This window comes from Epinephelus lanceolatus, chromosome 9 (genome assembly GCF_041903045.1).
Source record: "Epinephelus lanceolatus isolate andai-2023 chromosome 9, ASM4190304v1, whole genome shotgun sequence".
NCBI lineage: Eukaryota > Metazoa > Chordata > Actinopteri > Perciformes > Serranidae > Epinephelus > Epinephelus lanceolatus.
In genome coordinates this window covers 2,126,497-2,147,867 of record NC_135742.1, presented here as the reverse complement: position 1 = coordinate 2,147,867, position 21,371 = coordinate 2,126,497, and the positions used below count along the sequence as shown (strand labels likewise).

Below are 21,371 nucleotides of genomic sequence, written 5' to 3'. Positions count from 1 at the left end.
TGACTCTCATCCCAACTCCTTCACACTCAGCTGCAAACCACCCCAGGGCATGCTGGAGGTCAGGATGTGATGAAGCCAACAGAACCACATCGTCTGTGAAAAGTAGAGATGCAATTCTGAGGTCCCCACACTCCGCCCTCAGCTGCACCTCAAGATCCTGGTCAGCAATCTTAAAATCTGAAAGGACTATAAAAATAAATCAGCTGATGAGACAATTTCTGAAACTGTTGCAATGTTTCTTTAATAAACAGTTTTTAGATTACATCCCATAACAAAGGATACAAAGTGATGAATGTCAGATGAAGGAAAATGACACCTTTAAAATATTGATAATCATGCTAATCTTTTTTTTTTTTTCATTTTCTAACTAACTTTAATCTTATACTCAAAAACAGTGCTTTCTTTTTATTTAATCATGCGGCGACTGTTCAAATCAAGAAAATGGAAACACGCCTCTAAGAAATATGCAGTGTTTGTTAATATCATATAATTAATTGAAATTGTTTTTGCAGACTGAATGTTAACAAGAACAGCATGAGGTTAACAGGAACAGTTACACAATGTGATCGTAGCATCAATCATGTAAATGTGATCAGGTACTCTGGGTATGCCTGGATGTCAATGAAGACCACAAACATGGTTGGATTGGAACTGTTATCTGCAACACTATCATACAGGTCTGCAGCATTCCCAGAGTTTTTGGAGGGTGGAGTGATCAAGCCGCTTCGTCCATTGGTGAAGTCTCCAACCAGGACCCTGGCCAGGTACATGCGCTTGTGGCCTCTGGCGTCAGGTTTGGCGTACCCTTGTGCAGAGTAGACTGGGTTCACAGCAAAGTAAGAGCCATTGCCTATCATCGCACCTAATGAACAAAACAGAGGAAGTACAGATTTTATTACTGACTAAACACATCACAGCTTTTGTTCATTTATTAAGAAGAACACAGCTCCACCGTCGGTCCTCTGTGAAACTTGAATACATTGTTTACATAGAATTTTTCATTAGGAGAGAAGATTGTTAGCTACAGACAAACTGCCATTTCACTTAGTCTGCTCTCAGCCCTAGAGTGGTCTCCTTTGGTCTGAATCAGGGACTCATGTTGTTCCAAAGTTGTATAATTGCCTAGAGTTGGTTCGTGTTCTCATGGCAGCATTTACAAGATGACCAGATCAAATGCCTTGTGTGAGAAAGCTGCTCTTGATTGGTCAGAATTTCCATGTGGGAAAAATCCAGGAAGTAAACAAAACATCGAAGAAGAGTACACTTGCAAGATAAATGTGACCTTCCCAAATGAACTGCACTGAGGGGGCAATCAACTGGAGTTAGATTGAACCGAACCAAACAGGGCAGGTGTGAAACACCCTAAGAGACAAACTGTATGGATACATTTCATCACATCATTCGGGGCTTTGATCAGAAATCCATTGTTTGCGCTGGTTACCATGTGCTCCTGCGTAGCTGCGGTTGAAGCCTTGTTTGTTGATGAGATCGATGGAGTTGGCTCCGGTGCCGTGGAACAGCTTCCTTTCGTTGTTGGTATGTTTGTTCTTCACCTCCAATTGTTTCTTCATCAGCTGGTAGCTCTGCCACAGTGTCGTATTTTGGACCCGTTCAATCTGCCAACACAGTCACGACACAACACGTTATTCATCCTCACTGGTGTCTTTAGATTTGCAGTGTTTGATTTCTAAATGGGACCGACTAGTTTCCATGTGGTAAAAAAACATCTGTTTGCTTTTGTTGTTCAGTTTAGTGTTTCTTGTGGAGCGACAAGAGGGACAGAGCAAGAGGGCAGCCCATGTGCACCTGGGTTACCAGTTTAAAATATTTGCTAATGTATCATCCAGAACTGCCCGCATGTTTAGTATATTAATGTAATTATAAAATTATATATTTTGGGTGGGGCAACACAATGGTTTGGGGGGGGGCTTAAGCTCCTTCCACAAATATTCAGGTGAAGGTCTAGAATAGAATAGAATAGAATATCGTTTATTTGTCATCGTCACATGTACAATGAAATTAAAGTCTAGTGACTGACTGAGCCATTCAAACAACCCAACAGTCTCCTTTACAGTGTGTTTTGGTGCATTGTCCTGCTGGAAGGTCCACCTGTGTCTCACCCTCACCGTCTCTGACTCTCTGATGGTGGTGTCAGAGAGGAGGATGCTGTCTAAGCTACGAAATATCTTGGACAATGTCTCACACCCACTTCACCATGTGCTGGTCAGGCACAAGAGTACTTTCAGTGGGAGACTCATACCACCAAGATGTACCACTGAGCGCCACAGGAAATCATTCCTGACTGTACAACTCCTCCCTCTGAGTGGCCCTGAGACCTTTTCACACACTGCAATAATTTAACTTGTGCAATAACCCCATTCACCCTGACTGTATATATTCAGTTTGTGTAAATAATCTTGTTCAGTTTACAATATATATATGTATATATATATATTTATTTACGTTTATGTTTGTTAATAATTCCTGTTATTTAACTATATATTAGTTAATACTATTGTTTAAATTTCTTATATTTTCACGTATCTTTCCCTTCTTGCAAGGAGCACCTGTAACATAAATAATTTCCCCTCGGGGATCAATAAAGTATTTCTGATTCTGATTCTGATTCTGATTGGTACATGGCTCCATTCATCTTCCCTTCGATCATTTGGATTCTGCTGGTCATGAGAAGAGGAACAGCTTCATACCTTGATGCTTCCACCTCCAGACTTCACTGTAAGTGTGGGATTTTTATGTTGTGTTCGCACTGAATGTGATGAAAATTTTCGTGTCACGTTACTTGCGTGAGTTTGAATGCTAGAATATTTTGTGTTGACTCGCGTCATTCATGCATGAAATCACTGAATTGATGAATAAACTTCTGCTGGTGTGTCCTTGGCATCATACATTCCCAGAGGATCTCAATTAGAGGTTGACCGATTCATCGGTTTGGCAGATTAATTGGCACTGATAGGACTTTATATAAACTACTGTTAATAGCAGAACGGGGCTCCAACAGTGGCCGACATCTGTAACCCTCCACTTGTCTCATGAGTACGGCCGTAAGGCTTTTGCATGGAGCAACCCACATGCAAATACAAGATAATGTGTGCATTAGATAAGCATGTGCAGTGTAATTTGGCTAGAATTAAGAAGCAAGCCACTATCAATGCGTGTGAAATTAATATCTGATAATCTAACAATCCAGCCATGTAACTACCCTTTGATTAAAATCAGTTGCACAGTTTTATCCTCCTAAAGCTCCTCCTAAAACCACCAAAGTGCCATACACCAATTCTGTGCTTTGGGGCCTGAGCAGTCATGAAAAGGTTCAAGCACTCAGGTGTGCCAGCGTACAGTCGGGGACTGGTGTTATTGGCAGATTAATTGGTCATCGGCTTTTTCCTGCTCCAGACTAGAGCTTGAGCCCAAACCCGACCCAGTTCAGGCCGTAAATTCCCGCCACTATCCACGGGCTCAGACGGGTCGGGTTCCTCATAATAGACCTAAGCTATGGAACCAACTACTGCGACGACAACGTGTGTGTCGGCTTCGGGTATGTGACAGCAAAAAGACGGGGACCTCGGCACTTAAGAGGCACATGACGAAGGCTTGCCATGGAAAGAAAGACAAGAGTCAGCCTTCAATGTCCACGTACGTAACCATTATGTGATTCACGCCCGGTGTGAAAGCAACATTAGGGTTATGTATAGTGATTTCGGCACAGTATGCAGTGGTTAGCATTGTTAGCCCTTCTGTGCGGAGTTCACATGTTCTCCCTGTGTCAGCGTGGGTTTCCTCCAGGTGCTCCAGCTTCCTCCCACAGTCCAAAGACATGCAGGTTAATTGGTGACTCTAAATTGTCCGTAGGTGTGAATGTGAGTGTGAATGGTTGTCTGTCTCTATGTGTCAGCCCTGTGATAGTCTGGTGACCTGTCCAGGGTGAACCCTGCCTCTCGTGTCAGCTGGGATAGGCTCCAGCCCCCCCCCCCGCGACCAGGATAAGTGGTTATGGAAAATTAATGAATAGTAATTTCTCCGCCTGTCATGGTCTGTCTGTCATCTGATCACACTACGTTCTTCCAGTAATCTAAAGGCTTCTCCAAATATCATCTAGAAAACTTCAGACAAGCTCTTTGGCAGCACTTTGACGGACTTTGTTCGGAGGTTAAGCAAGTAGCGCAATATCACATCATATACTTTTTCGCGAGAGTTAAAACATCTGAACTTCAGCAACAGATTCGCACCACAATAGCCAATCAGCATTGAGATCCTCTGGAGACGTATGTTTTGAGGGCATACCAGCAGAAGTTTTTTAATTGATTCAGTAATTGCATAGGCGTATGATGTGAGTCAACACAAAATACGTGATGCAAAAATTTGCATCACGTTTAAAAATCCCACACCTACAGTGAAGTCATGAGGTGAAAGCATCAAGGTATAAAGCTGTTCCTCTTCTCATGGCACCAACAGAATCCAAATGATCCAAGGGAAGATGATGGAGCCAAGTACCTAAAAATCTGATGCTATCTACGAAGACGGTGAGGGTGAGACCCAGGTGGACCTTCCAGCAGGACAATGAACCAAAACATACTGTAAAGGAGACTGTGTGTTGGTCCCAGAGGATGCAGTAATTATTTTTAGGGAATAAAAAACATCATTAACTCCAGTATGTCAGTAATGATGGATCAGAAACTGAACATACGCTGATGATGTTTGCAGAGAGACCGGTCTTTTTCAGCTCTGTCTCCACATCGTTATATTCCTTAGATCCCGCAGTCAGAGGGAACAGTTTGAGGAGGTCGCCTTTCATGTCATCCCAGTGTGACGGCAGAGCGGCGTCATCTGGAACGAGAACAAGAGTATTTCAAGGTAAGACACAGTGTGGCACAAACTGCATCTCATAGTTTTTGTTCCTGTTTAGACTGGACCGTCACTGTGTGTGCAAACTATCGTTTCAAAGAGGGGAAAAGCTCCGTCCTGTAAAGTGGATCCCTGAGTTTTTTCTGTGTGAGGAGCCTCTTGTCCGGTTTTATCTTTTTTAGCTCAGTGTAAAGTTTCAATTTTAATATTAAAATGGAGAGAACATTTTTTACTGTTCTGATAAAGACTGAAGCTGTAGTGTTGTAAAGTGATCATCTGAATGTTGACTTTGAAACTGAACTCAACCAATAGACCCTTTACTGTTAGTAAATGGTATGAAGTTTTTTGGTGGTTGGGGCTTAGCTTGAGGCAAAACAGCTTGAGGGAGCGCTGTCTGAATCAGGGGCGACTGCTCTGAGACACCAAGAGAGGCTGAACTTCCCCTAAAATTTCATAGAAGAAATGGTCAAATATGCACTATTGAATTTACATTAAAATAAGAATTCACACTGTATTAAACGTGCCCTAGGATGAGTTTAACATCATGACGACATCAAACGTCAGCTGTTTATCACGGCTTTCAAACGTGACCTCCCTGTCATACGCAGAGCTTCCCTGCATTCCTATGAGACAGCTCTGAGCAGGTTTTATTCATGCAGCAAAGCAAGACGGTCATTGGATAAATGCGACAACATTGTCACTTCCAGGGAGGCTCAGCTTCTCTGGGACCTAATGGAGCGGTGGGCGGGAGAGGACGCTCGGCGTCTGCATGATGATTGGAGGAATTGTCTAAAAGGCCAAACCTCTTTGTGACTGACAGCGCTTTGGAAATATACCCTGGCATTGGTGCATCTCGAGCTCAGTCCTATCATGCGGATAGTAGCGAGTGGGGTTTTCCGACAGGGTGCCGTCCGGAGTTCCTTATATAGCTCATTTTCACTGTTTGTACAGTACACACACACACACACACACAACACACACTGTAAATAAAGACATAAACGTTGCATTATTGAGTTTAGTGTCGTTAGTTAGTTCGTTTGTTCATTGAATCACAGGGGGGGCTAGGGGGGAAACTAGCTAGCTAGCTGGCTAACCTGGCAGAATTCACATATAAATAAACGTGTGCATCAGTAATATATGAGAATGTTCAGAGAATGTAGCTATAGCACTGTTCGTTACCTGGGCCAGTGTTAAAGTGCTGCTCCTTTCAGGGAAACTTATTTTGAGATGTGCTAAAAAGTTAGCGTTGCAGAGAAATCCAATCTTCCTCTTAATCCCTCCCCAGTTTCTGATGAGGTGGACATGATAACCCTTAATACACATAACCTTATTCATCCCTACAACAGGAAATACTTTTTCCCTAACCTGATATGAAGTGTGCGCTGCACATGTGAGCATTTTTGATGATGGCCTCCGTCCAGTCCTTTGGTCTTATCACATTTAACCATAGTTGTCTTTGTTTTTGTTGACGGGCAGTGGCGGCTGGTTTTGAGCCATGACTCCTTCTATTCTGGCTCCCAATAACACAACAAGACAAACACATTTTAACACTGTTATCAATGCATCAACTTTTTTCTTTCTTTCCATGATTTAATTTCCCCACTGCTACTTTTATAACAGAGCATACTGTATACTCTGTAATTAAATTAACAAATTAATTTACTTGCACACAGCGTAGCTCTTGTCCAGGTCCCTTCTCCCTCCAGCCTTACAGCCCAACGCCTCCAAACCTGAACCTTTAAACCAGTTTGTATCTGCCTGCAGCTGCAGACACTAATGTTTTATGGGAACACTGAGTACGGTATTATTTAACCAGAGGTAGTATGCCATTACAGTGTACTACTGAATAGTTAATGGTCCACAGCATTTTTATATTAAAAAGTTATCTGCATAAATTAATAATTGGAAAGCACCTTACAGCCTCCTGCCTGTATGAGAGTAACATAACAAGGGGGAGTGCTCTACTGTTTTGTTTTACCATCTCCAGCAGTGGAGAGCAGCCTCTCTGCTGTGTATTAGCTCTGTTAACATTCAGGGCGATGGCAGAAATATTCACAGTATACTCCACATTTCTCTCGCCAATTAATTATTTACACATTAAATTAAAATAAGATTAAAACTGCTGTCTTTTGTGAAGATAAATAAGTTGACTGTATTGTGTCTGTGCTGTAGACTCTCCAGGTGCCGCACTGCCTCTTTCGTTTCTTGAGCATCACATTTTGTTTGTGTGCTGTGCACTGATCTTCTGGGGACATTTTGCACCTCAGATTCTGACCTTGACGCTACTCTTTGAAATGGATGGGTACAGATGTGATGCAGCAGCACAGAAGTGGAGAATTTCTAGCTCACAGCAACTTAATGAGACAAAGTCTCTGGATTTTGTTTGATATCTAGGGTCTGCAAAAAATGTCATACACTTCACATCTGTCGTTAGCACAGTTAGCTTGTTTGCTGTGGCACATTAATGTCACACTGAATCAAACTGTTGAAGAGCCAAATCTGTTTCAACCAACCTGATCTCACAGACCACGACCTCTTAACACCGCATTCCGTGGTGGCAGCACATCATGGGTTGAAATTACATGCCGGTACCATGGCAACAATGCCAGTGTAAAGTCAATTAGGATCATTTGTCGTGGTGTCCACACAAATTCCCTGATTCAACGTCCTGTATACACACAAAAACACGAAAGTGTTCTTGATATTAAAACAACAAATATATTCCTCTGTTATAATTTCCCACCAATAATAATAACAATAATAATAATAACATGATAGTAAGGCTGTTCTAGATTTACTTTTTCACGACACTTTTTGACAACTCTACAACCAAAGTCTCAAAAATGCCGTTACTAGAGAACTTGCTAAAATATCTGAAATTAACCATCATCCTTACTTTTTCTTAACATAGTTCATCTAGGTGCAGTGTAATAACTACTTCAGCTTTACTTGATATTAGATATATTGGGCAGATATATCTTTTTACAACCCTATTTAGAACCCTACTTTGCAAATCAGAAGAACTACAACTATGTTGCTGATATGTATCAAGCTGCATGGCGCAGTCCTAGGGAATTGTAGTTTTTTAAAAATCTAAGTGTTTTTCCTAGATTTGGAAGTTGTAAATACTGAATTAAGAGTACACTGTGGACTTTAAGGGGATGGTAAACACATTTGTGAAACCAGATTTTAAATATCTAATTTCTAAATGGGTGAAAATTAATTTTATCCATATTTTATCCATATCTGACAGCACCCTCAGTTGTTGACTACACTCACATGATAGCTGAGGTCAAGAGCTCTCTATATCAGCTGGTCCCATGTCTGTACCCCCTTTAGTTGCTGAGTTATAAGCCCTCAAACAAGCACTGAGGTCAAGGTTCAAAGGTGAATGGCTGAAAGCAGGAGCCATGTAGAATCTTCATACTGACATATGTTACTCTCCAGGTTGAGACCTTTCCATTGCCACTGGTTCTGTGGCGCTGGCTTGGGGTCTGCTCTCCCCTGGTTGAGTGGAGGGTTGCCGGGGGGCGGATGGCTCCATGTGATGGTGTTTCCTCTCTGGTTCTTCCGTGCTCAGCCTTATTTTTTTCTTCTTATTTATTTATTTATTAGTGGCGTTTGGATTCGGTGCAGACGGACGGCAATCTGAAATGGCATTAAGCCCACAGACGGCAGACAGTAGCTACAAAACAGTAGTGGAACGCACCCCATCTGCCCACAGCACAATGCTCTTAAAGCCCTACGCTATTAAAAGCTGGCAAAATACATTTATTTTATTTTATGGCCTTGACATTAACCTGTCATACTGTTGAGTTATCAAGGACACTTCCGCGTTTTTGTGTGTATACAGGAATGTTAAAGATATCATTGAGGAAAATGAGGTTGACGTGACGTTGTTGAATCAAGGAATGGGTGAAGGAATGGGTGTCCACCACAACAATGGATCCTAATTGACATTACATTGGCATTGTTTCCATGGTAACGGCACGTAATTTTAACTCATTACGTGCTGCCACCATGGAATGCGGTGAATGAGGTTGTGGTCATTTAACGTATTTCTGTGAGATCAGGTTGGTTTCAACATACATAATTCTGAGTCGGGTGCAGCCCCAGTTGATAATTGACATTTGTGAAATCGATGCTGAATCGTCCACATTGCTATGAATCTAAGAACTGACAAATCCCCCACAGAGAGTCTTTCTCCAAAAGAACCAAAGGTTTAGCCACCTGACAGTCGCTCCCCGTCCTCTTTTTATGGACCTTTCAGAGACACAAATCAGCCTCTCCATGTGCACGTCTGTACATGAGAATATGTTTTATGTTTAAATAAGAACTATGAAAACAAACTCACCTTTAACCTCTTTCCTCAGCAGCTCCACCTCTTTACGCCCGTTCGCTGACACTGCTTTTCTAAGCGTTACTTTAGCGTGGTATGTCTCATTGTTGATCTGGATCTTCACACGTTCTTCCTTCTTCTCCAGAGCCTCCTCCAGGGTGAGGTTGGTGTAAATGTCGCAGGGCACCATCACCCCGCTGCGGCTCTCAAACTGCCATTCTACCAGTCCGCTCAGCAGCAACGCCTTGCTCTTTAAGTTCTCCGACCTCTCCACCTTCCGAATGATGTCCCTGATGGTCAGAAAAAAACACACTTAAAGGAATATTGTAATGTTTGGTACTCTGGGACCGGAGCTTTGACAGATTTTTTCTCCTCCATGAACAGATTTACTGACCTGACTTCGGACTCAGCGGTGTAGACGTCTCTGGTCAGACCCTCCAGGTGGATGTTGGGCTCCTGGTCCTCCAGCCCTCGGTCCAGACGGATGCTCACCGTCAGTTTCCTCTGCAGGGCCTTCAGCTGGTCAATGTCAGCCTGTGACAGCTTACTGATGTACTGGTCTTTGATGGTTCTCTCCGCCTGCTCGGCCACAATCAGCTCCTCAATCCTTCTCTTGGCCTGAGTCACAGCCTACAGTGGCAGGGTAACGGTCGTGGAGTTTGGTTACAAACAAGCATGCAAGAACATTTTCAGATTGTTATCCTGAACCGCTCTCAGCGCTCTGTGAGGTTCTCTCGTATGACTGACCGACTGACTCACTGATGTCTAGAATCAAGAGACACTTTCAAAGCAAAGAGCTGAAAGGTAAAGTGAATAGTATCATGCCCACCTTTTTGTTGTCGGCACACAGCTGAAACACTGTGGGCTCAAACTCCTCTCCCTCCAGAACCAGAGGGTCAGCACTGGGACGCTCCTCCCCAAGTCCCATGAAAAAAGAAGTGACGCTGTCTGAAACAACATTTAAAAAAAGAAAAGTGTGTTGTGTTACAGCAGTGTGTAAGACATGTTTGTATCAACGTGTGCAGTGTTTTTACTGGAGTCAGTTACAGGACGATGAGATTCTGTATCGTTCTCAGTCAATAAGTTAAAGAGTAATTTGGATCCAGAGACAGAACCTGATCTTGTGTGTGTGTGTGTGTGTGTGTGTGTGTGTGTGTGTCAAAGCCTGACATATCTTCTCCCTCTGTGCCATCGAGCTCCATGAACGTCCAAAATCTTTTAATAGCACATTAATGAGTGGTTGTTGCACTGGGTGATATGTTCTTTCATTACCATGAACACACACACCATGTGTGTAGGGTCTGCCGCACAGATACAAATCCCACTTAACATGTTGGTTTGAGTTTAAACATGAGATTGTTGACAATGTTAATCACACATCCAGGCAGATGGAGTCCACTTCATACCTTTGAACTTTGTAAAGACGCTCTTCTCTGCCACCTCCTCTCCCTCTCTCTTCTTCATGCTTTTGTGAAACTCCGTCATCATGACCGTCTGGAAGATCAGGATCTTCACGCTGTCAACAAACCTCGGGTTCTTCTTCCTCACAAAGTCCACCACCGCATCCACCATGGCGTCCGCCACCGCTGACGGGTTGGCTCCTCCCTGACCTAAATGGACCCGTGATGATGATGATGATGATGATGATAGATGGATAGATGGATAGATTGATATATAGCCTTTATTGTCCCATGGGGAAATTTGTTTTCACAATCTGTCACATTTGGATACACAAAACATCACCAACAAACACCATGCACAACACCACCAAACACTGAACAACTGATACATATATCACACTCAGAAGGGTTGGGTCCATACCAGGTTATTGGGGGAGGTTACTGAGTGCAGAGATGGCAGACGAGACAAAGCTCTTGTTGAAGCGTGCCCGTCTCCATCTCAGGGTCCTGTATCTGCGCCCAGGCGGCAGCAGTGTGAAGTGTGGGTTGAGAGGGTGATCCGAGTCATTAGTTATTGTTCGTGCGAGACGTGTGACAGCTCGGTGGTTGAGCTCTGTGAGGTTGGGTGTGGGATGGTTGATGATTTTGGATGCGGTGTGTGTTATTTTTGTTAGTTTGTTCCTGTTAGTGGTGGACAGCATGTTAACAGGGGGAACAGTACAGAAGGATGGGTTGAATGATACTGGTGTACAGTAGTGACAGAAGGTGGGGGGCAACAGAGAGGGCACGGAGCTTGCAGATGACATGGAGTCTCTGCTGGGACCTTGTGGACCTATGTGAATGTTGGTGATGTGTTGATCAAATGTCAGTTGATTGTCGATAGTGAGTCTGAGGTATTTGAAGTGGCTGACCCGTTCAACTGTTTGGTTATGGATGGAGGTGGGGACCAGTCCAGAGAGGGGGGGGGGGGGGGGGGGGGTGTGAAGTGCAGATGACCATTTCTTATGTTTTGACCACGTTCAGTTCCAGAAAGTTATAGGTGCACCACTGAGTGAAGTGAGAGATGGAAAGTTGGTAGGCAGTAATTGATGATGATGATGGACAAAAGGATTGGCACATAGTCTGTGAAAGTTGATGATGAACACTGCAGGCTAACAGTCTAAAGTTTCTCAAAGTGTGAGCTGGAAAGAAAGTATGCCATAAAAAAGTCATGTACAAATTCATAGTGTAGTCATGTCGTCAAAAATCATGAAAGAAGTCATGTCGTCCAAAATCATGAAAAAAGGTCATAGTGTAGCATGTCGTCCAAAATCATGAAAACAAGTCATAGTTTAGTATGTCGTCCAAAATCATGAAAAAAGTCATAGTTTAGTATGTCGTCCAAAATCATGAAAAAAAGTCATAGTATAGTATGTCGTCCAAAATCATGAAAAAAAGTCATAGTATAGCATCTTGTCCAAAATCATGAAAAAAAGTCATAGTATAGCATGTTGTCAAAAATCATGAAAAAAAGTCATAGTATAGTATGTCGTCCAAAATCATGAAAAAAAGTCATAGTTTAGTATGTCGTCCAAAATCATGAAAAAAAGTCATAGTATAGCATCTTGTCCAAAATCATGAAAAAAAGTTATAGTTTAGTATGTCGTCCAAAATCATGAAAAAAAGTTTTAGTATAGTATGTCATCCAAAATCATGAAAAAAGTCATAGTATAGCATGTCGTCCAAAATCATGAAAAAAAGTCATAGTATAGCATGTCGTCCAAAATCATGAAAAAAAAGTCATAGTTTAGTATGTCGTCCAAAATCATGAAAAAAAGTCATAGAAAAAAAGTCATAGTATAGCATGTCGTCCAAAATCATGAAAAAAAGTCATAGTTTAGTATGTCGTCCAAAATCATGAAAAAAAGTCATAGAAAAAAAGTCATAGGAGCATGTCGTCCAAAATCATGAAAAAAGTCATAGTTTAGTATGTCGTCCAAAATCATGAAAAAAAGTCATATAAAAAAAGTCATAGTATAGCATGTCGTCCAAAATCATGAAAAAAGTCATAGTTTAGTATGTCGTCCAAAATCATGAAAAAAAGTCATAGAAAAAAAGTCATAGTATAGTATGTCGTCCAAAATCATGAAAAAAAGTCATAGAAAAAAAGTCATAGTATAGCATGTCGTCCAAAATCATGAAAAAAAGTCATAGTATAGCATGTCGTCCAAAATCATGAAAAAAAGTCATAGTATAGCATGTCGTCCAAAATCATGAAAAAAAGTCATAGAAAAAAAGTCATAGTATAGCATGTCGTCCAAAATCATGAAAAAAAGTCATAGTTTAGTATGTCGTCCAAAATCATGAAAAAAAGTCATAGGAAAAAAGTCATAGTATAGCATGTCGTCCAAAATCATGAAAAAAGTCATAGTTTAGTATGTCGTCCAAAATCATGAAAAAAAGTCATAGTATAGCATGTCGTCCAAAATCATGAAAAAAAGTCATAGGAAAAAAGTCATAGTTTAGTATGTCGTCCAAAATCATGAAAAAAAGTCATAGTATAGCATGTCGTCCAAAATCATGAAAAAAAGTCATAGTATAGCATGTCGTCCAAAATCATGAAAACAAGTCATAGTATAGCATGTCGTCCAAAATCATGAAAAAAAGTCATAGGAAAAAAAGTCATAGTATAGTATGTCGTCCAAAATCATGAAAACAAGTCATAGTATAGCATGTCGTCCAAAATCATGAAAAAAAGTCATAGGAAAAAAGTCATAGTATAGCATGTCGTCCAAAATCATGAAAACAAGTCATAGTATAGCATGTCGTCCAAAATCATGAAAAAAAGTCATAGGAAAAAAGTCATAGTATAGCATGTCGTCCAAAATCATGAAAAAAAGTCATAGTATAGCATGTCGTCCAAAATCATGAAAAAAGTCATAGTTTAGTATGTCGTCCAAAATCATGAAAAAAAGTCATAGTATAGCATGTCGTCCGAAATCATGAAAACAAGTCATAGTTTAGTATGTCGTCCAAAATCATGAAAAAAGTCATAGTTTAGTATGTCGTCCAAAATCATGAAAAAAGTCATAGTTTAGTATGTCGTCCAAAATCATGAAAAAAAGTCATAGTATAGCATGTCGTCCAAAATCATGAAAAAAGTCATAGTTTAGTATGTCGTCCAAAATCATGAAAAAAAGTCATAGTATAGCATGTCGTCCAAAATCATGAAAACAAGTCATAGTATAGCATGTCGTCCAAAATCATGAAAAAAAGTCATAGGAAAAAAGTCATAGTATAGCATGTCGTCCAAAATCATGAAAAAAGTCATAGTTTAGTATGTCGTCCAAAATCATGAAAAAAAGTCATAGTATAGCATGTCGTCCAAAATCATGAAAAAAAGTCATAGGAAAAAAGTCATAGTATAGCATGTCGTCCAAAATCATGAAAAAAGTCATAGTTTAGTATGTCGTCCAAAATCATGAAAAAAAGTCATAGTATAGCATGTCGTCCAAAATCATGAAAACAAGTCATAGTATAGCATGTCGTCCAAAATCATGAAAAAAAGTCATAGGAAAAAAGTCATAGTATAGCATGTCGTCCAAAATCATGAAAAAAGTCATAGTTTAGTATGTCGTCCAAAATCATGAAAAAAAGTCATAGTATAGCATGTCGTCCAAAATCATGAAAAAAAGTCATAGGAAAAAAGTCATAGTATAGCATGTCGTCCAAAATCATGAAAAAAGTCATAGTTTAGTATGTCGTCCAAAATCATGAAAAAAAGTCATAGTATAGCATGTCGTCCAAAATCATGAAAACAAGTCATAGTATAGCATGTCGTCCAAAATCATGAAAAAAAGTCATAGGAAAAAAGTCATAGTATAGCATGTCGTCCAAAATCATGAAAAAAAGTCATAGTATAGCAAGTCGTCCAAAATCATGAAAAAAGTCATAGTATAGCATGTCGTCCAAAATCATGAAAAAAGTCATAGTATAGCATGTCGTCCAAAATCATGAAAAAAAGTTATAGTATAGTATGTCGTCCAAAATCATGAAAAAAATTATGACAAAACGTCCTCGGACAGTATCACGAAAAAAAGTCATAGTACAGAAATTATATAAAGCTCTATAAAGTTGTATGAGACTTGAATTTTTTTTATTTATTGTTTTAAATTTATTGCTCTTATTTGATTATATTACTGTTTTTAGTATTTTATTTCTGTTTCTGTGCAGCACTTTGGAAACCTCCATTTGTAAAATGTGCTATATAAATGAAGTGGATTGGATTGGAAATGCATGCATCATCTTTTAATCATCAGCCGTCCATTTCAATACTTTTACTTCCAGTAGTCTGTATTTAATACTCTGCTGCTGAATCAAACTGGGCTCCACTAACATGCTCAGGTCTGCTGAGGCCGGCGTTAAAGGCTGATGAATTTTAACATCTGATGGTGGATGTGACACAAACTCTGTACAGACAGAACCTACTGTACCTGCGCATCACATCACATCACATGCCTCACCTGTCTGCTCTAACAGCCAGATGAGTAAATAACACCAGAGAAATCAATGTTTCACAGTTTATCCCATCAACATGACTGACTGCACAGGGAACCAGTGAAATGACAGAAATGACAAACAAAAAACGAGGAAACACGAAAGAGGAAACATTTGAGAGAAGTCAGACTGAGTGTCAGTCCCTGCACGAGGAGAGCTTTCACAGTAAAGAATAAACAAAGCTTAAATAATCAGAATGTGATTGTAATGTAAAGTATAAAGATTCTGTTTGTGCAGACCTGTTCCAAGCGCTGGGAAGGAGACCGATTTAAACTTGTTCTCTTCACAATACTTCAACAAAGAGTAAACGACCTCCTTAATCTTTGCAGGATCGTTCCGGCAGACAACGTGGATGATGTGTCTGCTGGGCAGCAGGCCGCCCGACGTCATGATGAACTGGCTAGGCTGGTAACTCGGAGAACTCACTACAGAGAGGAGCCACACAATACTCATAACACAGCTGGATGCATGGGTCAAATCATCAGCAAGGGGAGAATAATCATTTGTAAAGTAACGGATGAATGGTTGAAAGGTGACACTGAAGAAAAGAGCATGAAGTGAGTGGATGAATCAAGGTGAAGCTGCAGCTACGTACCAATCTGTGAGCACTCCAGCTGAACTGTTAACCCAGCACTGTCTAAGATCGCCTTTGACACTCCTGAGAAATTAAAAGACAAGAGGTCAATAAATGACTCTGCTGTGAGTCAGAGAGGATATATGAACCACAAAAAGAAACACAAATCTATTGTTTAATTAAATTAGGGATGCACGATATATAGTGTGCCGATAAACTGTCGGCCGACGTTGGAACATTTTTATAACTATGCATTACTGTATTGTGACGCCCCCTCCACTCCTCTGTGTTGTGCTGGCATACTGTGTGCTGTTGTCTTCCTGGCAGGTTCTGGTCCGAGGTGGGGTCGTCGTCATCAGGTGATGAGCTGCACCTGGGCCCGGTGATGTGCTCGACAATATATCCCTCCTTTCTCAGATAACTCGTGTCTGCCGCTGTACCTACACACGCATTGCATCCGTGGGGCACGGGAGTGCTCCTACACTGCTGGTCGCTGAAATGGACCTTTTGCCTTCTTTTGTTTTACTTTTATAAATAAACTAAGCGCTATTTGGCACTGATCCCCTCTCTGCTCTCGTTTCTGGTTGCGGCCTCCGAGCCGGGTCGTAACAGTATCCCAATAATCAAAATTACAGCCAATAATAATTAGCAACAATAATGCAAATCCAAACTGCTTTCATTGACTTAACGTAGGCAGCATCTTCACACCCAACACAGTGGGTGGTGGCACATGTTCCTTTAAACTTGGTTTGTGAGCCACCAATAAACACAGAGAAGAAGAAGAGCAACTGCAGCATGGCGTCTAGAGGGCAAACATGTCACAATGTGGACGTCTTTGACAGTTCCACAGGAAGACAACAGGACTGTGCCAAGGGTCTGTTCTCCAACCATCCGACACCCCACCGAGCCTGGTCTCACTCTGAGTTTATCGAAATCTGACGTTTGGGCAGTGACTTGCAGCATCAGAAACCAACGTAAAAAGCCGTCCTGTAACGTTGGCATGATACGCAGCCGCTTGACGTTATAGTTTAACAGTGCCCGGTGGATTCAGGGAAATGGACTAAAGTTGAGGCGCAGAAAGTCCGCCTGGGGCGGGTAGGAGGGGTGGTGGATGGGTCCAACAAACACTGACTTCACATCCTGTAAGACTGTAAAGCCAAACCCTGTTCTTTTTTCCTAAACCTAAATAGTGTTTTTGTTGTAACTGCAGTAAATAAGAAACAGCACACTGTAGGTGTATTTATTGATTTACGTAAAGCGTAAATCGATCATTCCCTCTCTCTTCAGAAATGTAAACGCTGTGGTCTAAGAGGTGTCGCACTCCTTTGGTTAGGCAGTTATTTAAATAACAGATATCAGTTTGTAACAATCAACAATACTGAATCACATCTACGAAGAGTAACCTGTGGTGTTCCACAAGGTTCAGTATTGGGACCTCAGTTATATATACTTTATTTAAATTATATTTGTACGATATCTAATATGTTGAAATTTGTAACATTTACTGATGAAACACATTTATTTTATTCAGGTGAGGACGTGAAAGAGTTATTAAAAACAGAGGAAAGGGAACTGATCATGTTGAAAAAATTGTTTGCTGTAAATAAGTTCTCACTAAAAGGTAAAACAAAATTTATGGTGTTCGGTGGCATCAGGGCTAATTGTGAAATAAAACTGAACTTAAATGGTGTTGAGATTAAAAGAGTATATGAAATAAAATCTTTGGGTGTGATTATAGATCACAAAGTGTTGGAAGCCACACATAGAACATATTAAACTGAAATTATCCATATCTATTGCTGTTATACAACAGTGTAGTTGATGAATGAGAAATGTTTGTATACATTGTATTGTTTACTTTTAATTTCATATATGTCCTACTGTGCTGAGATTTGGGGAATTGTTTATAAAACACATATAGACTCTGTAATTAAACTTCAGAAAAGAGCCCTCAGAATAATACATAAAGCTGATTATTGTGAATTTACTAATCACCTGTTTATAGCATCTGGACATTGTGTATTTAAAAACATTGGAAATACTTTTTCAAGTTGTCAACAAAAAAACCTTCTTGTCAGTATTCATTTTTTTAGATTTAGAATTTAAGAGGGTTGTTTATTTATGGAACATGTAAAGTTAGAATGTAAAATACAGATGTGTTTCTGTTTCCTTTCTTTGGCAGTTTAAATACTGATGACAGATGCCTTCACAAAATGAAATGGATGCAAAGTCACATCGACCTTCCACAACAAAATTATCATCAGTTCGTTCTTGAGTCCACCTGGACGTTTGTGTCAAATTTGAAGAAATTACTTCAATGCGTACTTGAGATATCGAGAATAAGACGGATGAACATAGCGCCCCCTGCTGGGGCTATCACGTGCTCTGAGGTGGAACAATATCTGTCATTTACAGAAGAATCAGAACTTAAACATCTAAAAAAAAAACAGGACAGTCTTGTGAGGATCGCTCAGTGAGACAAACAGAATGATGGTGAGGAGGAGAAAAAAAGAGTCACCTGATTTAAGGGTAAAGTCCTGATTGGAGGAGTTGATTATGACATCACAGGCCTCCTTGGTGATGTCTCCAGATGACACCTCGAGGGTGAGCTGACCCATCTTCATCTGATACACACCGAGGGAGGGGGACGACACCTGACTGAAGGAGGCTGAGACACACACACACACACACACACACAACTTAGCTTTACTTTACATAAATTATAACTACATTATATTAATTTATATATTCGTGATCAGATCTAGAGTTAAAGACAGAACTGCCAACACTGCTTTGAGACGGATTTGAAGACTTAAAATAAATAAACTTATCATTCTGTTTCACTACAGAAAACGTACATATTTTATCATATTCCGTTTCTGACAGTATTTTCCCCCAAATCCAACACTGGAGCTTTAATAAAAGGTTTTTGGTGTTTCTTACCTGAGGACTGCTGTGGTGGAGAGGCGGAGTGGCGAGGTGAATGTCTAACTGGTGACTCGTTGAATCCCTGAGCTTCATGTTGGATGTTTCTCTGAAGAGTCTGACCTCTGAACGCCCTGCTGAAACACTGACGGACAGCATGTTGTTAATTACATAAATACATCAAAATGGATGCACCAGAATAAATCTTATCATTTAGTTTATTACATGTAACGTTCAATTTGTTAACCCTATGAGCTCTAGGCGTTTTTGGGGTATTTTTACTGCCTTTACTTTTAAGCTCATATCACAGTCATTATAAAGGCTACATACACATGCTATATCTTGGTTTTTGTCCCCCTCAATGTATATGGTGACTACGGCCCTGTCAGCATGCATAATTAGACTGCAGTTGTCTGGGTGCGCAAAGGTGAAGTGGCTGGTCTTGTCATACAGAGTTTGATGGAGTGTCAACTGGACAATATGGAGATATTTGCATCTTGAAAGCTGGACTACAAATGTGGATAGACAGGGAGAAACACACGCAAGCCTCAGACGTGGTAAGATATGATATTCCTCACTATATGAAGTGACTGATAACAAGATCTGTATAATGGATTGTAAAGAAATTCGTCAGGATTTTGTAGACAATCAATCTGGATTTATAGCATGATGGGATGACAGCACAATGATGTGTGTGGTATCACTGGAAAGCTCTGCTCCTGCGCTTTCATGTGATATGTGTTGCATTTCTGTGCGAGCCTGCATTTGCGAGTAATCCATCCAAGAGTAATGTGTGTGCAGAGCTGTATGAAAGCTCTGTTATTCATCATTTTAGTGTAACTTCATAATTTTTTTTCGCTATGAAAACATTGGACTTCTCGCTATGACGCACGGTCGCGGAGAAAATCAATAGAGAAGAACAGGTGTGAATTTGGACGCACAATGCGTCGTTCGGGCCCATAGAGTTAAATGTAACATAGTTTATTGGATGTAATTTTTTTTGAACGTAATGTACTTTTTTACTTGTGACATCTAGTTTATTGAACGTAACATTTAAATTACTGAACATAACATTTAGTTTATTAACTCTAAACTTGTGATCTTTTCTTATGTGAGATTCTCAGCTGTCACCATCAGAACACTTAAACATGCCGTCCTTCTTTGTCTAGACTGACAAGGTGTCAGTCAGTGTCTGTATAATTAACATGTTTTTATATTAGTGTTTGTAATGATTTGATTTTGTGGTGGACCCCAGGAAGATTAGCAACCGCTGAGGTGGAGGCTAATGGGGATCCAAATAAATAATTCTAGTTTAAACCCACATTTGACAGCTAATCAAGGACTTTGAAAATTAGTACGACAGAAATTTTATGAACATGGACAAAATTTGGCATTGTGGTGTTATCAAAGATCTGCAGAAAAAGGGGTTAGCCCCAAAGGACATTCATGCTGACATGGTTGCTACATTAGGGGACGATGCTCCAGCTTTATTAACTGTGCAAAAGTGGGCAGCTGAATTCAAGAGGCGTAGGGAGAGCCTTGAAGATGACCCAAGGTCCGGACATCCTGCCACAGCTACTACCCAAGAAAACATTGATCGTGTTCACCACATGGTGATGGGTGACAGAGGTTTGACTGTTAATCAGATAGCTAACGCTGTAAGAGGAGAGAACATTCTGCACAATGAACTTGGCATGTTGAAGGTTTCCGCTCGGTGGGCGCCACGGCTTTTGACCCCTGATCAAAAGCACACCAGGCTGGTCATGTCACAGGAGAACTTGACACGTTTGGAAGCAGATCCAGCTGGTTTTCTTGAAAGTTTCCGAACCCAGGATGAGTGTTGGGTCCACCACTTCGAGCCAAAGACAAAAAGGCAGTCCATGCAGTGGAAACCCCCCTCTTCACCCCCTCCAAAGAAGGCCACGGTGGTGTCATCAGCAGGGAAGGTGATGGCTTCAGTTTTCTGGGATGCAAGGACATTGTGTTTATTGACTACCTTCAGAGGGGCCAAACAATCAATGGACAGTACTACGCTAACTTGCTGAGGCAGCTGTGAAAGGCGATCAAGACAAAACGGCCAGGAAAACTGACCAAGGGGGTCTTGTTTCATCAGGACAATGCTCCAGCACACAAGTCTGTGGTTGCAATGGCTGCTGTGCATGACTGTGGCTCTGAACTGGTTGATCATCCTCCATATTCACCTGGTTTAATAATAATAATAATAATAACTAGAACTGCAAGCAGTTATGAACGGGGGCCAAGCCTCCCCGCGCAATTTGGCCCCCGTGCCCCACGGGGCCCACGGAGGTCGGCCCCGAAGCATGATGGGCTCAGGGCGAGTACAGGGACGTGGGCCAACGTCAAGCCTCTTGATGACCTCGGGAACAAGTGACTTAAGTTTGATGTTGAAAGCATTTATTTTGACCAAAATATGAAACAATATGTGTTTTTCAGCTAGCAAAAAATAGTTTGATTATAACTAGCGCATTTTTTGGAGTGCCAACATTCTTTTGATAACTTTTGATCAGACACATCTGGAGATTCTATGTCCAAAGTTTCATGCAGGTGGTGCTTAAACTGTGGGAGGAGTTCGAAAAAGTAGGTTTTGGACATGTGACGAATTAGCAAAGAGAATTTGTAGCAGAAGTGGGTGGGGCCTGTGTCAGAAAACCCACCTCTATTCAGGGAACACATGGATATAATTTTTATGAATGTGTCATTTAAAATGTGGAAG

At 40.9% G+C, this 21,371-nt stretch overlaps 1 protein-coding gene across 5 annotated transcripts in view; it reads right to left on the bottom strand.

The window, feature by feature from the left end:
* Positions 1-215: 215 nt before the first annotated feature.
* The window catches only part of LOC144464311 (protein mono-ADP-ribosyltransferase PARP14-like), a 77,411-nt gene continuing 56,255 nt past the window's right edge, over positions 216-21,371 (bottom strand). For 4 of the 5 annotated variants that reach the window (XM_078171021.1, XM_078171022.1, XM_078171023.1 and 1 more), the window contains 11 exons: positions 18,656-18,782; positions 18,231-18,380; positions 15,734-15,796; positions 15,378-15,563; positions 10,609-10,812; positions 10,032-10,150; positions 9,597-9,832; positions 9,218-9,492; positions 4,706-4,845; positions 1,442-1,616; positions 216-862 (listed from right to left, as the gene is read on the bottom strand). In XM_078171021.1, the coding sequence (XP_078027147.1) occupies positions 579-862; positions 1,442-1,616; positions 4,706-4,845; positions 9,218-9,492; positions 9,597-9,832; positions 10,032-10,150; positions 10,609-10,812; positions 15,378-15,563; positions 15,734-15,796; positions 18,231-18,380; positions 18,656-18,782 (1,959 nt within the window). In that variant the 3' untranslated portion in view covers positions 216-578. Of the gene's footprint in view, positions 863-1,441; positions 1,617-4,705; positions 4,846-9,217; positions 9,493-9,596; positions 9,833-10,031; positions 10,151-10,608; positions 10,813-11,559; positions 11,784-15,377; positions 15,564-15,733; positions 15,797-18,230; positions 18,381-18,655; positions 18,783-21,371 lie in introns of those variants that run through there. The other variant, XM_078171024.1, reaches the window with a different exon arrangement.